Genomic DNA, 22231 nt, shown 5'->3' with positions numbered 1-22231 from the left:
GTCTCTCCTATCTCTCTGAGCAGGGCTCCCTCCCCTCAACAGCACCCATGATTCTTTTCTCCTCCAACTCACATCTCTGTACCTCTAGCTTCCACAATGTGGACTCCTTTCTCCCTCCAGTTGTGCAGTTTGTTCTCTCAGTCCTTAGATAGATTTCCTGTGTGTTCAGAATGATTTGATAATTAGCTAGCTGTGTTTCAGGGATGAGGCAAGTATAATGTTCTCCTACTTCTCCACCATCTTAACTCTTCTTCCTCCCAGTTTTCATTTTTTAAATCAGCTAAACAAGAAGAAAAAGGTTTTGAATTTTTATACTGACCAGTATTCATCTTTTTTTGGTCAAGAAAGTAGTATCATGTATTCTTAAAAACCTCAGCAGGACTTTTATGACTCTGGAGGAAGGTCCCTCTTTCTTGGAAAGACAAGTTAACATTGGTTGTTAGATACCAACATATAATTACATATTTTTAACTGTGTATTGCCATGCAGTGAGGAAATGTTCAACAGATTTGTCATCAAAGCATGGAGTTTTCTTTAAAAGATTTATTTTTGCAATTGGGCTTTCTCTTCTCTTTGAGCTAATTACAAAGAACAGTAATAGGCAAGAACAATATCAAGAAAGAAAGAGATTATTGATGTAGTAGATGTTTATACATGTGTTTGTATGCATTTGACAGTGTGGATACAGTAAATTAATTTGGACATGTGTCAAAAGTAATCATTGAGATTTAATAACATTTAATAAATGAAAATTGTATTTCATATAATTAAAGTTTAAGTTAATATGAACATAATTACTGACAATTATCATAAGATAATGTCATTACAAGTAGAAATTCAACCTTGTGACTCCAAGGCTTTGCATCCCTCAGAGGAGTAGGGAATTTTTTGTGTTTGGAATCAAGTAATAGGAATTAATTGAACTATACCTCTCCAATATGTCCACTTAGTATCCCAGATCACCATAATTACTATCAGTGCCATTTAAAGAGTTTGGGAAGCCTTTACAAAGATTTACAATTGATCGTTATTACAAGAAAAATAGTAACTGGGGAATAATCAGCATACAAATTTTTCAAAATAGAAAAATAGAAGGAAAGGTGATAATCATATTTCAAAAATTACAAATTATAATCCAATCCTTTATCATATGGAAAATTAATTTATTTCTGTGTTCTTTTCTGAATTTAGCTAGTTTATGTAGCTCATGCTTAAATATGGGGCAGAATCCATCACTCTATTATAAGAAATCTAAGTTGTTACTTCCTGTATCCAACTTTTCAGAACAGAAAATGTCATCAAGTGTGGGTTAACGTTTATTTTATGGAATATTTTCTTGTATCTGAGAAATTCAGAAAAAGAAGAAAAACACTGTTGCATTATTATGCCACTATTGCTCAATTTTATATAAAGTCTCATGTACTTTGAAGTTTGGAATAGAATACTAGACATTCTGAAAGTTTATTTTCCTATATGACTCCTCTTAAATATTGAGTAGAAGTATGTAAAAATGTCTACCTATACTTCCATGGTGGAACTAATTCATAAAGCACACTACAAAATAAAGCACACAATAAAATTAGACTGGCAAGCAGTCTTTTAAGATACTCAGGCTATTGTTCCCTGCTTCATCCCCGGGAAATATAGAGATTACTGTACAGCCTCCTTTCAAAATATGTCCAGTTGCTCCTTTGTCCCACATTGCTATAACAAATGGTGGTTAGTTGTAACCATGTTAACAGAATGGAATGTGATTTACATGATGACAAAGCAGATGTTTTAATGTTCAGCAGTCAGAAGGAAAGATCAGTAACTGATTTCTTGGCTTCAAGACTTACTTAACTCATTCAAGTTAATTTTACCTGCAATGAAATTCTTTGGAGATTATCTAAGAACAAGATTTAAAAATCTTTGTCTCCCATCTCAGAAATATAAACCTTTCTGGCATGTGTACACTATTCATTAAAATGTCCTTTATTTCTTCTTTCCCAATATAATGAAGTTAGATTCCAATAGGTCTGAACAGCATAAATAGAAGGAAAAAAGCCTTCAATTAATTTATTTACTAAGTACCCCAGGACAATGTGTTAATGGATGGAAAATTTTGAGGAAATTACATTATAATGAAAATAATTTAATTGTACTGGGAATGAAAAAATACCCAGTTATGAAAATAACTGGGTCTGCTTATGAGTGTAAACTAGACATAGTCTTACTCTACTTTCTGTGATATCATAGTTCTGGCTAACTAATTCTATGTTCTAAAACGTTATCACTTTTTAAATATTCTTTTCATTATTTATGTTATAGTTATATTGAAGTTGACCTAAACTCATGGTTCAAATAATTCCCTTTCAGTGCTCTTCTTTTTTACCCGGAGAAATATGGGTGGCTCTCTGTTCTGTGAAGGAAGCCAATGCAGCTCATTTTCATATCTGTTAATTTTTACAGCTCTTGTTAGGCCTTACCATCAATATATATTTGCAATTAAAACTCATTGCCCTTTCTTTTTATTCCTTAGCATTCTACAATAAAAAGCTTAAGTATTTATAAAGCCATGAAATCCAAATAACCCTATCTTTTGGTCTTTCTTCTACAATCTCATTTTTCTAGCCCCATTAATAGAAATTAAATATAAGTACTAAGGATGTGTAATATTAAAAAAAAAACAACCGGGGCGCCTGGGTGGCTCATCAGTTGAGCGTCCGACTTCAGCTCAGGTCACGATCTCGCGGTCTGTGAGTTCGAGCCCCGCGTCAGGCTCTCGGCTGATGGCTCAGAGCCTGGAGCCTGCTTCCGATTCTGTGTCTCCCTCTCTCTCTGCCCCTCCCCATTCATGTTCTGTCTCTCTCTGTCTCAAAAATGAATAAATGTTAAAAAAAATTAAAAAAGAAAAAACAACCAATTCCTGGACAACTGTTTTACCAGATATCTGGTTCTACACTGGCTGATTGCATGGTAAGCCAAAAGTTAGGGAAATTACATTACTATCATTAGGTGGTTTATCACTTAAGTATTCTAAAAAGCAGGAATTTCCTCAAGTTCTTTCATAGTTATTTAAATTCAAGAATTGGTAGCTGGTTGATTTTTTATATTGACTCTGAGGTAAGTTACAGTTGTGATGGGGGACTTGAACTATTTGGACAGCTGCTTGGAAATGTCATTCTATTAATAGCAAGACATGTGTCTGACTATGCCCGCCATTCCCTTCCTTCATTAAAATTTATTAAGAGAAGACATGGTCACTTTTTTCCAAGGCTTCTAGGTCTTCTAAATAGCTCTTTTTTGTTCAAAATTTGGACCGGAGAAACTTCCTTTCATGGTTTTCTTTTCTGAGAAATGAAATTGCCAAGAGTGCAAGTCTTCAGACTCAGGTGAAGTTTTTCTCAGGGTATGGGGATGAGAACTAAATATTCATCATTATTACTTTAGAAGGAGGGTCAATAATCTTATAGGAGAGATGCCAGAAGCTTAAGAAGTTAGAACTTTTGTCTTAAAGAGCTGTTTTACAAAGTATCTCCAAACATTAATATTCTGTGAGATATAAAAATGTTGGATGGATATAAACACAATTTGCAGATGATTAAATAACTGCACTAAAATACTAGTATTTAATGCATTTAAGCTTAATTCCCACAGAAGTAGAATTGAAGCTCATTGTGCATTAATTATAGTTCACCTTATCTTGGCTTTCTTAACAGCTTAACTTCTTTTTAAAATATAGTTTCCTCTTCCTTGGCTGTATATTCTTCCTAAATTATCTTGATTTTTTTCCTCTTAGAATAAAGTTGAAAGGCAAGATATGCCAGGAGAATATCAGGTAAGAAAATGATAGTAACAACAGCAACAAAATTATATTGAGGAGAACTAAGTAAAAAGTATTTGTCTTCACACTAAGAACCTAAGTATGATGAGACAGAATGTACTCAATTTAATAATTTTATGGTCCAAAGTATAGTTACTGAATTGCTTTGGAATTGCTACTATTAAGAGCTGCCTGCAATGTGGGAAAAAGTGAGTCAAGTGGGATCTTTTTCTTCTCGTACACCAAATATCCAGCTGGAAACATCTGGATGACTAATTGGTTCACTTTTCCTGGGTACTATTTAATTTTGTTTCTGTAAAAGTTCTAGCACCTGATCTTTTTTGGCTCTGGGCTTTTGGATGTCAGGGTAGTTGCATATATTGTCACCTTCTTTCTCTTCTGTATTGTCTAAGCTGTGTGTGTGTGTGTGTGAGAGAGAGAGAGAGAGAGAGAGAGAGAGAGAGAGAGATGGCTATATAATGTCCAAGTTATTTTTTGTTTCTGCTAGAGTATGAGTTTCTAGACAATTTTTTTTAAATTTATTTGTTTATTTATTTATTTATTTATTTTACATTTATTTATTTTTGACAGACAGAGACAGAGAATAAGTGGGGAAGGGGCAGAGAGAGAGGGAGACACAGAATCTGAAGGAGGCTTCAGGCTCTGAGCTGTCATCACAGAGCCCGACATGGGGTTGGAACTCACAAACCCTGAAATCATGACCTGAGCTAAAATCAGATGCTTAACCGACTAAGCCACACTGGCGCCCCTAGATAATTGTTTAATGTTTATTTATTTTTGAAGGAGAGAGAGACAGAGCATGAGGGGGGAGGGACAGAGAGTGAGGGAGACACAAAATCCGAAGTAAGCTCCAAGCTCTGAACTGTTAGCACAGAGCCAGTGTGGGGCTGGAACCCACGGACCACGAGATCATGACCTGAGTAGAAATCCGACACTTAACTGACTGAGCCACCCACGTGCCCCAAGAGTTTCTAAATAGTGGGAATTTTTTCTGTTTTTGTTCATTTTTTGTAAGGAGTATATCTCTTTACCAGGAAATTTTTTTATAAGTAATTTACCATTGTCTTAAAGATGTGTTTTTGCAAGTGAGAAGAGTTTGTAAGTGAATACACAGAAGGACTATTAAAACATGAATGTATTTCAGCAAAGAGATACTGGTTTTTTAATTTATAGTCACAGAACTTAGAAAAGCTACAATTACTATATGAAAATATATTCTTTATAAGGTGTATTTTCTTTTGCAAGTTTGGCATTTCACACCAGGGAGTCAGGCTCAAGGTACACAATTTAATATATTCAAAAGATTTAGTTGAAGTAGAATCACTTGCTTACCCAATTGGCCTTCAAAGTAGAGGGCTAAACATATTTTCTGAGAACATTTTCAGGAATTCACTTAGTAGTGCTCTCTCTCTCTCACACATGCATGCACACACACATACACACCACACACAAACAAATATGGTTAGCAACAGCAGGTTTGAAACGGACACTTAGAGATTCTTTTGTAAATTCCCCTCTAGGCAATCATCTTAGTATAGATTGTTTATATATGAGTTCATAATTTATGGATTTTTAAAAATATGTCATTAAAATCCTTGGTGGGATTAAATTGGATGTGTAAACATTCAATTAGAAAATTTGATTATCCCTTATTAGCAGACAGATATCTTGAAGATAGCCTAGTTGTAGAAGTTCTCTGTTTAATTACTTTTGAGGAATGATATGAGCTCTGTCATGAATTTTTTTTTTTTTTTTATTTTTTAATATATGAAATTTACTGTCAAATTGGTTTCCATACAACACCCAGTGCTCATCCCAAAAGGTGCCCTCCTCAATACCCATCACCCACCCTGCCCTCCCTCCCACCCCCCATCAACCCTCAGTTTGTTCTCAGTTTTTAACAGTCTCTAATGCTTTGGCTCTCTCCCACTCTAACCTCTTTTTTTTTTTTTTTTCCTTCCCCTCCCCCATGGGTTTCTGTTATGTTTCTCAGGATCCACATAAGAGTGAAACCATATGGTATCTGTCTTTCTCTGTATGGCTTATTTCACTTAGCATCACACTCTCCAGTTCCATCCATGTTGCTACAAAAGGCCATATTTCATTTTTTCTCATTGCCACGTAGTATTCCATTGTGTATATAAACCACAATTTCTTTATCCATTCATCAGTTGATGGACATTTAGGCTCTTTCCATAATTTGGCTATTGTTGAGAGTGCCGCTATAAACATTGGGGTACAGGTGCCCCTATGCATCAGTACTCCTGTATCCCTTGGATAAATTCCTAGCAGTGCTATTGCTGGGTCATAGGGTAGGTCTATTTTTAATTTTCTGAGGAACCTCCACACTGCTTTCCAGAGCGGCTGCACCAATTTGCATTCCCACCAACAGTGCAAGAGGGTTCCTGTTTCTCCACATCCTCTCCAGCATCTATAGTCTCCTGATTTCTTCATTTTGGCCACTCTGACTGGCGTGAGGTGGTATCTGAGTGTGGTTTTGATTTGTATTTCCCTGATAAGGAGCGACGTTGAACATCTTTTCATGTGCCTGTTGGCCATCCGGATGTCTTCTTTAGAGAAGTGTCTATTCATGTTTTCTGCCCATTTCTTCACTGGGTTATTTGTTTTTCGGGTGTGGAGTTTGATGAGCTCTTTATAGATTTTGGATACTAGCCCTTTGTCCGATGTGTCATTTGCAAATATCTTTTCCCATTCCGTTGGTTGCCTTTTAGTTTTGTTGGTTGTTTCCTTTGCTGTGCAGAAGCTTTTTATCTTCATAAGGTCCCAGTAATTCACTTTTGCTTTTAATTCCCTTGCCTTTGGGGATGTGCCGAGTAAGAGATTGCTACGGCTGAGGTCAGAGAGGTCTTTTCCTGCTTTCTCCTCTAAGGTTTTGATGGTTTCCTGTCTCACATTCAGGTCCTTTATCCATTTTGAGTTTCTTTTTGTGAATGGTGTGAGAAAGTGGTCTAGTTTCAACCTTCTGCATGTTGCTGTCCAGTTCTCCCAGCACCATTTGTTAAAGAGACTGTCTTTTTTCCATTGGATGTTCTTTCCTGCTTTGTCAAAGATGAGTTGGCCATACGTTTGTGGGTCTAGTTCTGGGGTTTCTATTCTATTCCATTGGTCTATGTGTCTGTTTTTATGCCAATACCATGCTGTCTTGATGATGACAGCTTTGTAGTAGAGGCTAAAGTCTGGGATTGTGATGCCTCCTGCTTTGGTCTTCTTCTTCAAAATTACTTTGGCTATTCGGGGCCTTTTGTGGTTCCATATGAATTTTAGGATTGCTTGTTCTAGTTTCGAGAAGAATGCTGGTGCCATTTTGATTGGGATTGCATTGAATGTGTAGATAGCTTTGGGTAGTATTGACATTTTGACAATATTTATTCTTCCAATCCATGAGCAGGGAATGTCTTTCCATTTCTTTATATCTTCTTCAATTACCTGCATAAGCTTTCTATAGTTTTCAGCATACAGATCTTTTACATCTTTGGTTAGATTTATTCCTAGGTATTTTATGCTTCTTGGTGCAATTGTGAATGGGATCAGTTTCTTCATTTGTCTTTCTGTTGCTTCATTGTTAGTGTATAAGAATGCAACTGATTTCTGCACGTTGATTTTGTATCCTGCAACTTTGCTGAATTCATGTATCAGTTCTAGCAGACTTTTGGTGGAGTCTATCGGATTTTCCATGTATAATATCATGTCATCTGCAAAAAGCGAAAGCTTGACTTCATCTTTGCCAATTTTGATGCCTTTGATTTCCTTTTGTTGTCTGATTGCTGATGCTAGAACTTCCAGCACTATATTAAACAGCAGCGGTGACAGTGGGCATCCCTGTCGTGTTCCTGATCTCAGGGAAAAAGCTCTCAGTTTTTCCCCGTTGAGGATGATGTTAGCTGTGGGCTTTTCATAAATGGCCTTTATGATCTTTAAGTATGTTCCTTCTATCCCGACTTTCTCGAGGGTTTTTATTAAGAAAGGGTGCTGGATTTTGTCAAAGGCCTTTTCTGCATCGATTGACAGGATCATATGGTTCTTCTCTTTTTTTTTGTTAATGTGATGTATCACGTTGATCGATTTGCGAATGTTGAACCAGCCCTGCATCCCAGGAATGAATCCCACTTGATCATGGTGAATAATTCTTTTTATATGCTGTTGAATTCGATTTGCTAGTATCTTATTAAGAATTTTTGCATCCATATTCATCAGGGATATTGGCCTGTAGTTCTCTTTTTTTACTGGGTCTCTGTCTGGTTTAGGAATCAAAGTAATACTGGCTTCATAGAATGAGTCTGGAAGTTTTCCTTCCCTTTCTATTTCTTGGAATAGCTTGAGAAGGATAGGTATTATCTCTGCTTTAAATGTCTGGTAGAACTCCCCTGGGAAGCCATCTGGTCCTGGACTCTTATTGGTTGGGAGATTTTTGATAACCGATTCAATTTCTTCGCTGGTTATGGGTCTGTTCAAGCTTTCTATTTCCTCCTGATTGAGTTTGGGAAGAGTGTGGGTGTTTAGAAATTTGTCCATTTCTTCCAGGTTGTCCAATTTGCTGGCATATAATTTTTCATAGTATTCCCTGATAATTGTTTGTATCTCTGAGGGATTGGTTGTAATCATTCCATTTTCATTCATGATTTTATCTATTTGGGTCATCTCCCTTTTCTTTTTGAGAAGCCTGGCTAGAGGTTTGTCAATTTTGTTTATTTTTTCAAAAAACCAACTCTTGGTTTCGTTGATCTGCTCTACAGTTTTTTTAGATTCTATATTGTTTATTTCTGCTCTGATCTTTATTATTTCTCTTCTTCTGCTGGGTTTAGGCTGCCTTTGCTGTTCTGCTTCTATTTCCTTTAGGTGTGCTGTTAGGTTTTGTATTTGGGATTTTTCTTGTTTCTTGAGATAGGCCTGGATTGCAATGTATTTTCCTCTCAGGACTGCCTTCGCTGCATCCCAAAGCGTTTGGATTGTTGTATTTTCATTTTCGTTTGTTTCCATATATGTTTTAATTTCTTCTCTAATTGCCTGGTTGACCCACTCATTCGTTAGTAGGGTGTTCTTTAACCTCCATGCTTTTGGAGGTTTTCCAGACTTTTTCCTGTGGTTGATTTCAAGCTTCATAGCATTGTGGTCTGAAAGTATGCATGGTATAATTTCAATTCTTGTAAACTTATGAAGGGCTGTTTTGTGACCCAGTATATGATCTATCTTGGAGAATGTTCCATGTGCACTCGAGAAGAAAGTATATTCTGTTGCTTTGGGATGCAGAGTTCTAAATATATCTGTCAAGTCCATCTGATCCAATGTATCATTCAGGGCCCTTGTTTCTTTATTGACTGTGTGTCTAGATGATCTATCCATTTCTGTAAGTGGGGTGTTAAAGTCCCCTGCAATGACCACATTCTTATCAATAAGGTTGCTTATGTTTATGAGTAATTGTTTTATATATCTGGGGGCTCGGGTATTTGGCGCATAGACATTTATAATAGTTAGCTCTTCCTGGTGGATAGACCCTGTGATTATTATATAATGCCCTTCTTCATCTCTTGTTACAGCCTTTAATTTAAAGTCTAGTTTGTCTGATATAAGTATGGCTACTCCAGCTTTCTTTTGGCTTCCAGGAGCATGATAAATAGTTCTCCATCCCCTCACTCTCAATCTAAAGGTGTCCTCAGATCTAAAATGAGTCTCTTGTAGACAGCAAATAGATGGGTCTTGTTTTTTTATCCATTCTGATACCCTATGTCTTTTGGTTGGCGCATTTAATCCATTTACATTCAGTGTTATTATAGAAAGATATGGGTTTAGAGTCATTGTGATGTCTGTATGTTTTATGCTTGTAGTGATGTCTCTGGTACTTTGTCTCACAGGATCCCCCTTAGGATCTCTTGTAGGGCTGGTTTCGTGGTGACAAATTCCTTCAGTTTTTGTTTGTTTGGGAAGACCTTTATCTCTCCTTCTATTCTAAATGACAGACTTGCTGGATAAAGGATTCTCGGCTGCATATTTTTTCTGTTTAGCACACTGTAGATATCGTGCCAAGCCTTTCTGGCCTGCCAAGTTTCAAAGGAGAGATCAGTCACGAGTCTTATAGGTCTCCCTTTATATGTGAGGGCACGTTTATCCCTTGCTGCTTTCAGAATTTTCTCTTTATCCTTGTATTTTGCCAGTTTCACTATGATATGTCGTGCAGAAGATCGATTCAAGTTACGTCTGAAGGGAGTTCTCTGTGCCTCTTGGATTTCAATGCCTTTTTCCTTCCCCAGTTCAGGGAAGTTCTCAGCTATAATTTGTTCAAGTACCCCTTCAGCACCCTTCCCTCTCTCTTCCTCCTCTGGGATACCAATTATGCGTATATTATTTTTTTTTAGTGTATCACTTAGTTCTCTAATTTTCCCCTCATACTCCTGGATTTTTTTATCTCTCTTTCTTTCAGCTTCCTCTTTCTCCATAACTTTATCTTCTAGTTCACCTATTCTCTCCTCTGCCTCTTCAAGCCGAGCCATCGTGGATTCCATTTTGTTTTGCAATTCGTTTAAAGCGTTTTTCAACTCCTCGTGACTGTTCCTTAGTCCCTCGATCTTTGTGGCAAGAGATTCTCTGCTGTCCTGTATACTGTTTTCAAGCCCAGCGATTAATTTTATGACTATTATTCTAAATTCACTTTCTGTTATATTATTTAAATCCTTTTTGATCAGTTCATTAGCTGTTGTTATTTCCTGGAGATTCTTCTGAGGGGAATTCTTCCGTTTGGTCATTTTGGAGAGTCCCTGGCGTGGTGAGGACCTGCAGTGCACTTCCCCTGTGCTGTGGTGTATAACTGGAGTTAGTGGGCGGGGCCGCAGTCCGACCCGATGTCTGCCCCCAGCCCACTGCTGGGGCCACAGTCAGACTGGTGTGTGCCTTCTCTTCCCCTCTCCTAGGGGCGGGATTCACTGTGGGGTGGCGTGTCCCGTCTGGGCTACTTGCACACTGCCAGGCTTGTGTTGCTGGGGATCTGGCGTATTAGCTGGGGTGGGTAGGCAAGGTGCACGGGGGCTGGAGGGGCAGGCTTAGCTCGCTTCTCCTTAGGTGATCCACTTCAGGAGGGGCCCTGTGGCAGCGGGAGGGAGTCAGATCCGCTGCCGGAGGTTTGGCTCCGCAGAAGCACAGAGTTGGGTGTTTGCGCGGAGCGAGCAAGTTCCCTGGCAGGAACTGGTTCCCTTTGGGATTTTGGCTGGGGGATGGGCGGGGGAGATGGCGCTGGCGCCTTTGTTCCCCGCCAAGCTGAGCTCTGCCGTCCGGGGGCTCAGCAGCTCTCCCTCCCTTTGTCCTCCAGCCTTCCCGCTTTCCGAGCAGAGCTGTTAACTTATGACCTCCCAGACGCTAAGTCGCGCTTGCTGTCGGAACACAGTCTGTCCGGCCCCTCCGCTTTTGCCAGCCAGACTCGGGGGCTCTGCTTGGCCGGCGAGCCGCCCCTCCGCCCCGGCTCCCTCCCGCCAGTCCGTGGAGCGCGCACCGCCTCGCCGCCCTTCCTACCCTCTTCCGTGGGCCTCTAGTCTGCGCTTGACTCTGGAGACTCCCTTCTGCTAATCCTCTGGCGGTTTTCTGGGTTCTTTAGGCAGGTGTAGGTGGAATCTAAGTGATCGGCAGGACGCGCTGTGAGCCCCGCATCCTCCTACGCCGCCATCTTCTCTGTCATGAATTTTGACATTTGGAGAGATTCATATATCTTCTGTTTTCAATCATTTTCAACCTGCTGCTACAGTATATTTTTTTAGTGTCTATAGTAACTCCCAATAGGATAACAGTATATTTTTTTAATGTCTATAGTAACTCCCAATAGGAAGAGACAAATATATTTACAATTGAAAACTTTTGTCAAGTTTAGAGTTCTCAAGTAAAATATTACCAAAATGCTATTTCTTTTTTTAATTAATTTATTTTAAATTTGATTATAATTGTCATACAGTGTTACATTAGTTTCAAATACACAACATAGTGATTCAACAATTCTATACATTACTTGGTGCTAATCACATTAAGTGTACTCTTTTTTTCTTTTAATTTTTCTTCAATGTTTATTTATTCTTGAGAACGAGACAGCATGAGTGGGGGAGACAGAGATAGAGGGAGACACAGAATCTGAAGAAGTCTCCAGGCTTTGAACTGTCAGCACAGAGACTTGACACGGGGCTCAAACTCACAAACTGCGAGATTATGACCTGAGCTGAAGTTGAAAGCTTAACAAACTGAGCCACCCAGGTGCCCCTCGATAGGTGTACTTTTAATCCCCTTCCCTGTAACACCCATCCCCCAACCCACCTCCCCTCTGGCAACCAACAGTTTGTTCTCTATAGTTAAAAGAGTCTGGGGGATTTTGGTCTCTTTCTTCTTTGTTTGTTTTGTTTCTTAAATTCCATATATGAATGAAATCATGTGGTACTTGTCTATCTCTGACTGACTTATTTCACTTAGCATTAAAAAAAATGCTATTTCAGTTAATCCTATCTTGGGCCATCCTGTTCATTTATCTACAGATACTTCTGGTTGTTATAGATTGTTCCTTTATGTGTTTTTAACTCAAGGACACACTATTGAACATGCATTCAATTGGTTGAGGGTGTGGCACCTGGGAGAAATCCCATCTTTAAATTATTCAGAATTGGAATTTAGACTTCAGATTTAGAATTTAAGCTCTAGAGTCAGTCTGGCTAGGTTTACATTCCAGATAAAAATTACTAGCTATGATGTTGCACACATTACTCAATGACTCAGATCTTCTCTTGTTTTATCTGAAAAATGGAGATCACGACAATGCTAAAATTGTTGTAAATATTACCTGAGATAATTAGCTTTAGTTTTTATATATAGTGCTGAATATTAGCTGTAGTTGCTATTTCTCTCCTTCTTCCATCTCTTCTTTTCACTCCATTGGCACTGGCACCCCCTCTTCTTCTCCTCCTCCTCCTCCTCTTCCTCCTCCTCCTCTTCTTCCTCCTCCTCCTTATTCTCCTTCTCCTCCTTCTCCATAGTAGTATTGGCTCTAACTCACAGTCTCCTGGCTCTCTGTTCCAATCCACACTACAAAGTTTATCCATAATAATCTTTCTTTGGCATTATCCTAAAACACAACCTTGTGCAAAAACCTAACTGATTAAAATAAGACTGCTAAATCTGCCATTAAAGTTTCTTTGTTGGGGCACCTGGGTGGCTTAGTTAAGTGGCAGACTTTGGCTCAGGTCATGATCTCGTGGTTCGTGGGTTGGAGCCCCATGTTGCAGTCTTTTCAGAGCCTGCTTCAGATTTGGTGTCTCCCTCTTTCTCTGCCCCTCCCCCGCTTACATCTGTCTTTCTAAAAATGAATTAAAGTGTTAAAAAGTTCTTTGTTAATTTGATGCTTCTCTTTTTTTTATAAAGGCTTATCTTTAATGCTAGTTCTCCAATTCATTTTTCAGCATTACTGACTTTTTAAATTTTTTTTTACTGTTTACATATTTTTGAGAGAGAGAAAGAGAGAGAGAGAGACAGAGTTCAAGCGGGGAGGGGCAGAAAGAGAGGGAGACATAGAATCTGAAGCAGGCTCCAGGCTCTGAGCTGTCAGCACAGAGCCTGATGCAGGGCTCGAACTCAGGGACTACAAGATAGTGACCTGAACCAAAGTCAGACACTTAACTGACTGAATCACTCAGGCACTCTGCGGCATTCCTGACTTTTCTACTTTATTTCAGGCAATTAAATCCTCCTGTTATTGTTGGTCAAAAACAACAGGTGTTAAGAATAAAAAGAAAAGGAGGCCGGCCATCTTGAAAAATTGTGATGGTAACAATAAAAGCAATAATATTATCAGCTTACACATATAAGCTTTACCATCTGCAAAATACATATGTGTGTGTGCATGTGTGTGTGTGTGTGTGTGTGTGTGTGTGTGTGTGTGTACAGGCTTACAAAATGCTTTACAGATACTTTCCTAACTTTTCTCATTTAGACAGGGGCAAGAATTTGTCTGAAGGAATAAACATACATAAATAATACATGAATTTGTGGGTATTTGACTGGACCATGAAGAGTCTTTTTTTTTTTTTAATAATACAATAAGCCTTAGAACATACAGATAAGTATATTCAGAATTGATGACAAAGTCCCCCTAGGTATACAAGAGATAACAAAAAAAGAGTTTGAGCAAGGAACAGAGATTGGAGAGCACTACATGTGTTTGAGAGATAATGAAAGTCTATAATTTTTCTGGAAGGATGTAAAGAAAAGACTAGCCTGGAGTGTCATTGTAGGTGTCTGTAATGCTTTGGATTTCTATGGATAGAAGTTGTGGAGGGTTATGGTCTAATACAGAGAGTCCTAACCCCTTGATTCTTAAGGCCTGAACAGACTACTGTTGGGCTTTGTTTAAAAAGTCATTTTATAGATTTCTTTCCCCTCATGTTTTCGTTATCACCACACTTAACAGAGAAGAAAAAAGAAACATCGTTACCTTTCCCTTCATCACATGTCAAAGTATTCAAGATTCTTATTATCCTTGGATGTTGTGCCCATTTTAGACGGCAGGGGTTTTGTATTTACTGCTTTCTGCATCTATGTACTAAAGTCTAACTGTTTTTTGTTATTTTTTTGTTTCTAGTCAAGTTAATTAACATACTTGGCTTCAGGAGTAGAACCCAATGATCCATCTCTTACATATGACACCCAGTGCTCATCCCAAAAACGTGCCCTCCTTAGTACCCATCACCCATTTAACCCATCCTCCCACAAAGACATAAAGTCTAAATGTTTTAGCAGAATGAATGAAAATTGACTAAGCAAAATGAAATTATGAAGCAGTGTTGTGTTAGTAAATGTTCAACTATTGTTTGGAAAAACAGGCATGAAAATAATATTTAAAATAAAAATAATTTAAAATAAAAATAAAATAATTAAATGCATGGTATTCTTCATTGTAAATTCCATATAGTCAATTGATTTCCAGAGAATACTTCCATTGATTTTTTTAAACTTTTTATTTTAATTTCAGTTAGTTAACATACAGTTTATATTAGTTTCAGGTTTACAATATAGTGATTCAACAACAACTCCAGGCATCACCCAGTACTCATCACAAGTGCACTCCTTAATCTGCATCATCTACTTAACATCTCTCCCCACCCCCCTCTCCTCTGGTAGCCATCAGATTGTATCTATAATTAAGAATCTGTTTATTTTTTATTTATTTTTTTGTTTTTTAAATTTTTAAATAGTTATTATTTTTTGTAATTTTGAATTCTCTTTAATGACAGATTCATACTATATTTACATATGGACATTAATTTTACTTATAAAATATATGTCATATTTAATTAGTTAATAGACTAATATACTAATAATACAGAGTAAATTTTATAAAGTTAGTAAATTTTGTATGTAGTAAATTTTATGAAGTTATGTCAGTTATTAACCAACTACTGTTGTGATTTTTATAATAACTAGCTTAAAAAGAACTTCAGGCTTTTAAAAACTATCTGGTTGGCTAAATGGAGCAGAAAAGTTTTAACAAGCACAGTATACTAGCACCATTTATTACAAGTTTACTATATACCTGGCACTATCTTAAACACTATGTGTACCAGTCTTAATGAATCTTTACAACAGTCCAATGATGTAGCTTCTTTCCAGCATCTTCATATATAATGATGCCTCCCTAGTAACTATTTCTATTTGTGTGTGACAATTCATGCCACACATTGTAAGGATTATACTTATCTATTTTTTCCAGGGAGTTGCTAACCAAATCGCGATTTAGTAGTACTGGAGTTGGTTGACTGAGGCCTGCATCTTGATTAAAGCACAGTAGGAATGCATCTTCCACATTATATATAGAAATAACTTATAAGCTTAGCTTCTGTAAATAAATGAATGAATGATTCCTGTTACTATGTTGAAGCATGTAGGATACAGGGCTGAGTCACAAAATTTACAAGTATTTCAAATGTCAATGAGAGAGGTGAATTAAATGAAATTCTTGTTGCACATGGAAATACAAACTCATTACCAATTTGAAGATTTGTACAGGTTGTAAGTTCAACTTTAAATTCATAGATTGCAGTAAGGAGCAAAATCTTGCAGTGTTATACACATTTGTTTTTTTTTTTTTTTTTTTTTTCACTGCATAAAACATATCAGTTTTCCTATTAGTTGAACTATTGTTGTAAACTCCAGGCTGGTGATATCATGGGATTACAGATTTGATTTCAGATATTCTTTTTGTTTTCTTTTTTAGTTGTGAGAGGACTGGTTTCAACTTTGTTATTTTTTAAAATTGTTGCCCAAATTTTTATTTAAATTCTAGTTAGTTAACATACAGTGTAATATTACTTTCAGGTAGAGAATTTAGTGATTCATCATTTATGTATAACACCCAGTGCTCATCACAAGTGCCCTCCTTAATACCTGTCACGTCTTTAGCCCATCCAGCAGCCCACCTCCCCTCAAGTAACCCTCAATTTGTTCTCTATAGTTAATACTCGGTTAATTGGTTTGTTTCTCTTTCCCCCACCGTGTTCATTTCTTTTATTTCTTAAATTCCACATATGAGTAAAATCATATGGTATTTGTCTTTCTCTGACTTATTTTTCTTGGCATAATATTCTCTAGCTCAATCCATATCACGGCAAATGGCAAGATTTCATTCTTTTTTATGACTAGTAATATTCCACAGCGTATGTATGTATATATACACTTGGGCTATAAGTAATATTCCACAGTATATGTATGTATATAAACACTTGGGCTGTTTCCCTAATTTGGCTATTATAGATAATGCTGCTAAATCATCAGGGTATATGTATCCCTTTGAATTAGCATTTTTGTATTCTTTGAGTAAATACCTAGCAGTGCAATTTCTGGATTGTAGGGTACTCCTTCATCCTTGTTAGATGCTCTGCATCTTGGAAGATGGCAGCAAGCAGAGTGGGGATGATGGCAATAGAGTGAGCCAGAATCACTCAAGCAAAGTGTCACCATTTTAGGTTCAGGAATTCTTCCATGATGAACTGGCCAAAATAGGTTCCTGTCATGATGGAGCTCTGTCCTGCAGCCAGGATCCCCACTGCCCAGATGTATAGTGCAGCAGGCCCAAGTAACATCCCAGTACAACACCCCCTTTATAGATGCCCACAGCCAGTGTTGAGTTATCATCAGGAAAAAGGGCAGTGTGGGGATTGCCGTTATTTTTACAGACTGCAACCACTTAGTTTTGTTTTTTTTTCAAAAAATGCTTCAGCAAAGACTGAGATAACAAAGATGTTGATAATAAAGGAAACAAAGGGAGCAATGCAAGATTAAATGAAAAAGTACATATTAGTTTCTTGAACTTCATGCTTATTGGCTTATTTTACCTTTCTGGACTTGACTAAGGCAGAATGCAGGTACATATTGTGTGTCATGATGACAGCTTTCACGATGCCCACAGCCTGCTCAATCTGTGGGAGGTGAGATCCTGAATAGGAGGGCAGGAATATGCCCTTGAGTACCTGGCTCTGGCTAGGTTTAACTGTAACCTATATCCAAATGTGAGGGCCATAATAGTTATGAGAAAGTCTAAAAAATGCTTATAGCTTCCATAAGCCATATTTTTCCAGAGAAATGCAAAGATATCTGCAATGGTGATGAGAACTCCACCCCATAGTGGATACCTTCCTATAGACAGAAGATTGATGGAAATGGCTGATTCAATAATTTCTTGCATATCTGAGCAAAAAATAGCCAACTCCACCATTAGCCATAGGATAATTTATAAGACCGTGAGATACTGATGGTGACACACTTCAGCAACCCCATGACCACTTTCAATCTAGCTGCAAGGTGCTGGAGCAGGAGTCCCATGATGGTGGCCAACGAAAGAACCCAGAACAACTTAAATCTAGCCACTGCTCCAGACTGCAAATCAGATTCAATGTTTCCTGGATCCAAGTAGGCAGTACTCATGAGAAAGTTGGGTCCCATGAAAGCGCAGAGTTTATGAAAGTTAAAACAAGAATACTATTCCTCAGGAATGGTGATCTTCTCATCAAAGTAGGTGATGAATGACTGTTGTGAGTGCCTGGTGGACTGGGGGAAGAGACACATTATTGTAGACATGGCTGAGGGTACCAAGACTGGCAGACACCCCATGGTCTCCAGAAGCATCATCATCAGACATCTTTTTTTTTTAAGTTTGTTTGTTTGTTTGTTTGTTTGTTTTTGAGAGAGAGAGAGAGAGAGAGCATGCAGCAGGAGGAGAGAGAATCTAAAGCAGGCTTCTCACTGTCAGTGCAGAGCCTGACTGGGCTCAAACTCACAAACCATGAGATCATGACCTGAACTGAAACCAAGACTTGGATGCTCAACTGACTGAGCCACCCAGGCACTCCCATCATCTGGCATCTTCTAATCAGTACCTAACACCACAGTGGAAGCCTGAATTCCCAAGTTCTTAGAATAACATTTAGCTCTGCAAGCACCTGACAGTATCTCCCACAGCACCCACTCCACATCCCGGAGCTAGCACCAACTCCAGTACTATGTTGAAAAGGAAGGTCAAGAGTGAACATCATTGTCTTGTTCCTGATTTTAGAGGAAAAGCTTTCAACTTTTCAATGTTGAGTAAAATGTTAGCTGTGGGTTTTTCATATATAGCCTTTTTTAATATTGAGATATGGTCTTTCTATGCCCAAAGTTTTAAGAGCTTTTGACAAAAAATAATACTGAATTCTGTGAAAAAACTATCTGTACTTATTGGGAGGATCATATGATTTAATACTTAATTTATAACTTTGGGCTTAGTAACTTTGGGCTTAGTTTGTTCTTCTAATTCCTTGAATTATACAGTTAGAGTGTTTATTTCATATCTTTCTTTTTTTTCTTAAAGTAGACATTTGTTACTATATGCTCCCCTCAGTACTACTTTTGCTGTATCCCAAGGATTTTAGTATATTGTGCTTTTATTTTTGTTTGTCTCAAGATACTTTCTGATTTCCCTTTTGGTTACTTCTTTGATTAATGGTTCATTCAAGAGTATGTTTTTTAATTTACATATATTTTGAAAATTTTTCAGTTTTCCTCCTGTTACTGATTTCTAGTTTCATGCCATTATAGCTAAAGATGATACTTGATATGATTTAAATCTTTTTTGAATTTGTTAATGTTTGTTCTGTGGCCAAACATATGATCTATCTTGAAGAATGTTCCGTTTATACTTGAGAATTTGTTTTCTGGTGCTGTTGGACACAATGTTCTGTGTATGTCTGTTTAGTCCATTTGGTTTATAGTGTTATTTAGATCCCCCATTTCCCTATTAATTTTCTCTTAATGATCTGTCTAGTGATGAAAGTAGGATATTGAAGTCTTTTACTATTATTCTATTGTTGTCCATTTGACCTTTTAGTTCTGTTAATATTTGCTTTAAATAGTTCAGTGCTCCAATATTGGGAGCATATATATTTATAATTTTATATTATTTTGATGAATTGATGCCTTTCTCACTATATAGTATCTTTTTTGTCTCATAAAAATTTTGACTGAAAATATTTTATCTGATATAAATATTACCATTTCTACTCTCTAGGTTACTGTTTGCATGGAATATCTTTTTTCCATCCATCCCTTTACTTTCAGGCTATTTTTAAGTATCTTAGAGGGATCAGATTTAGGAACTTGTTTTTTAATCCATTTAGCCACCCTGTCTTTTTTCCCCACTGATTATTTTTTTATTTTTTTATTATTTTTTTCATCATGATAAGTGTACTTCTTAATTCCCATCACCTATTTTACCCATCCCCCCACCCACCACCTCTCTGGTAAATATCAGTTTGTTCTATATGGTTAAGAATCTGTTTATTGATTTGTCTCTATCTCTCTTTTCCTTTGCTCCTTTGTTTCATTTAGTAAATTCCACATGAGTGAAATCATGATATTTGTCTTTGACTGACTTATTTCACTTAGCATTATGCTCTCTAGTTCTATCCATGTTGTTGCAAATAGCAAGATTTCATTCTTTTTTGGCTGAATAATATATATATATATATACATATATATATATATGTATATATATATATATATATATATATGTATGTGTGTATACACACATATATATATATACCACTTCTTTATCCATCCGTCTATGGATGGGCACTTGGGCTGCTTCCATACATTGGCTATTGTAAATAATGCTGCAAATAAACATAGAGATGCACATATCCTTTTGCATTGGTGTTTTTGTATTTTGGGGTAAATAACCAGTAGTGCAATTACTGGATAATAGTGTAGCTCTATTTTTAATTTTTTGAGTAACCTCCATATTGTTTTGCACAGTGGCTGCACCAGTTCGCATTCCTACAAGCAGTGCTAGAGGGTTCCTTTATCTTTGCATCCTTGCCAACACGTGTTTCTTTTGTAGCCACTCTGCGTCTTTTGAATGGAGAATTTAGTACATTTATATGTGAAGTAATTATTGATACATAAAGACTTACTATTGCCATTTTGTGAATTGTTTTCTGGCTTTTTTAGTTATTTCATTTCTTTATTCCTTTCCTTCTGTCTTCCTTATGATAGTATGCTTGTATTCTTGTCTTTTTATCTTTTGTGTATCTAATGTAGGTTTTTCTCTTTATGGTTACCATGAGGCTTACATAAAATATCTTACAACAGTATATTTTAATCTGATAACAACTTACATTCAAATCACATATAAAATCGGTACACTCTTACATTTCCTCACCACATATTTTATGCTACTGATGTCACACTTTACATCTGTCTATATTCTGGCTTTAGTAAAAAATTATCAGAGTCCAGAGTGGCTACACCAGCTTGCATTCCCACCAACAATGCAAAAGACATCCTCTTTCTCTGCATCCTCACCAACATATGTTGTTGCCTGAGTTGTTAATGTTAGCCATTCTGACAGGTGTAAGTTGGTATCTCATTGTGGTTTTGATTTGCATTTCCCTCATGATGAGTGATGTTGAGTATTTTTTCATGTGTCGGTTGGCCATCTGGATGTCTTCCTTGGAGAAGTGTCTATTCATGTCTTTTTCCCATTTCTTCACTGTATGGAGGTTCCTCAAAAAACTAAAAATAGAACTACCCTATGACCCAGCAATTGCACTACTAGGCACTTATCCACGGGATACAGGTGTGCTGTTTCCACATGCACCCCCCTGTTTATAGCAGCATTATCAACAATAGCCAAAGTATGGAAAGAGCCCAAATGTCCATCAATGGATGAATGGATAAAGAAGATGTGGTATATCTATACAATGGAGTATCAAAAAGAATGAAATCTTGCCATTTGAAACTATGTGGATGGAACTGGAGGGTATTATGCTAAGTGAAATTAGTCAGTCAGAGAAAGACAAACATCATATGACTTCACTCATATGAGGACTTTAAAAAGCAAAACAGATGAACAAAGGAAGGGAAACAAAAATAATATAAAAACAGGGAGGGGGACAAAACAGAAGAGACTCATAAATATGGAGAACAAACTGAGGGTTGCTAGAGGGGGTGTGGGAGGTGGAATGGGCTAAATGGGTAAGGGGCACTAAGGAATCTACTCCTGAAATCATTGTTGTACTATATGCTAACTAATTTGGATGTAAATTTAAAAAAAAATTAAAAATAAAATTTAAAAAATATCAGAGTCTATAGTTGTTTTGAATATTGCTTTTTAACTTTTATACTAGAAACAAACGTGATTTACATAGCACCATTAAAGTATTATGGTATTCTGGCTACGTATTAATCCCTCTGCCTGGGTGTAGCAGAAAAACTTGGTATTGGCTTTGCTTTGAGTGTGATTAGCATAGCCTACCTGTGTCTTGATTGAGTACCGCTGGTTGCACAGCTTCTAGGTATTCTTGGAAGTCCTTAATGAGGCCCAAGAATCACAGTGGTTGGGGCTATGTTTCAGTTCCTTTGTGGGAACAGGATGGGGAGGAGCCACTCCAGGCAACTCCCAAATTTTTTCAAGAGGTTTTTGGGTCAGGAAGGGTCAGAAGATATTCTCAGCCTTCACTATGAATGAATCTCTGCTTGGTTATAGCAAAGGAACCCTCCATGCTCAGTAGGGACTGTTCTGGGGGTGATCATCTCTACCCACTCACTTCTCAGCTTGAACATTTTTGTTTACTCAGCTTTCAAGTGCTCTCACCAGTCTCTTTGCCCAGATGGGTCTGGGAAACACTCTAACCATCAGGTGGGGCTATGACTCAGCTCCTTGCCTGTGCATAGGCAAACCAAACTCTAGGACCAGCAAAACTCCTTGTTTGAAGACCTGAATCAGGAATATTTGCATCCCAGTGAGTTCCTTGGTCAGAGTGTGTCACTGACTTGATTCTGCAGATGCACAAAGCCGCTTGGTTGGGATTACTACTTGGGCACTGTAATTATAAACTTGAT

General features: G+C 37.4%; 1 protein-coding gene and 1 pseudogene across 3 annotated transcripts in view; one reads left to right on the top strand and one right to left on the bottom strand.

Moving 5' to 3' along the window:
- LOC145713536 (uncharacterized) overlaps positions 1 to 22231 on the top strand; it is a 447260-nt gene that overhangs the window by 103762 nt on the left and 321267 nt on the right. For 2 of the 3 annotated variants that reach the window (XM_081792393.1, XM_081792392.1), the window contains exon 5: positions 3782 to 3820. The exons of the other annotated variant lie outside the window; for it this stretch is intronic. In XM_081792393.1, coding sequence (XP_081648519.1) covers positions 3782 to 3820 — 39 coding nt within the window. The remainder of the gene's footprint in view (positions 1 to 3781; positions 3821 to 22231) is intronic. 3 annotated transcript variants of the gene reach the window in all.
- On the bottom strand, positions 3959 to 18268 carry LOC145714400 (natural resistance-associated macrophage protein 2 pseudogene; annotated as a pseudogene).

This window comes from Panthera onca, chromosome X (assembly GCF_046562875.1).
Source record: "Panthera onca isolate mPanOnc1 chromosome X, mPanOnc1 haplotype 2, whole genome shotgun sequence".
Lineage (NCBI taxonomy): Eukaryota > Metazoa > Chordata > Mammalia > Carnivora > Felidae > Panthera > Panthera onca.
Note: the sequence above shows the minus strand (reverse complement) of the source record. Positions and strands in the feature narration are given on the sequence as shown.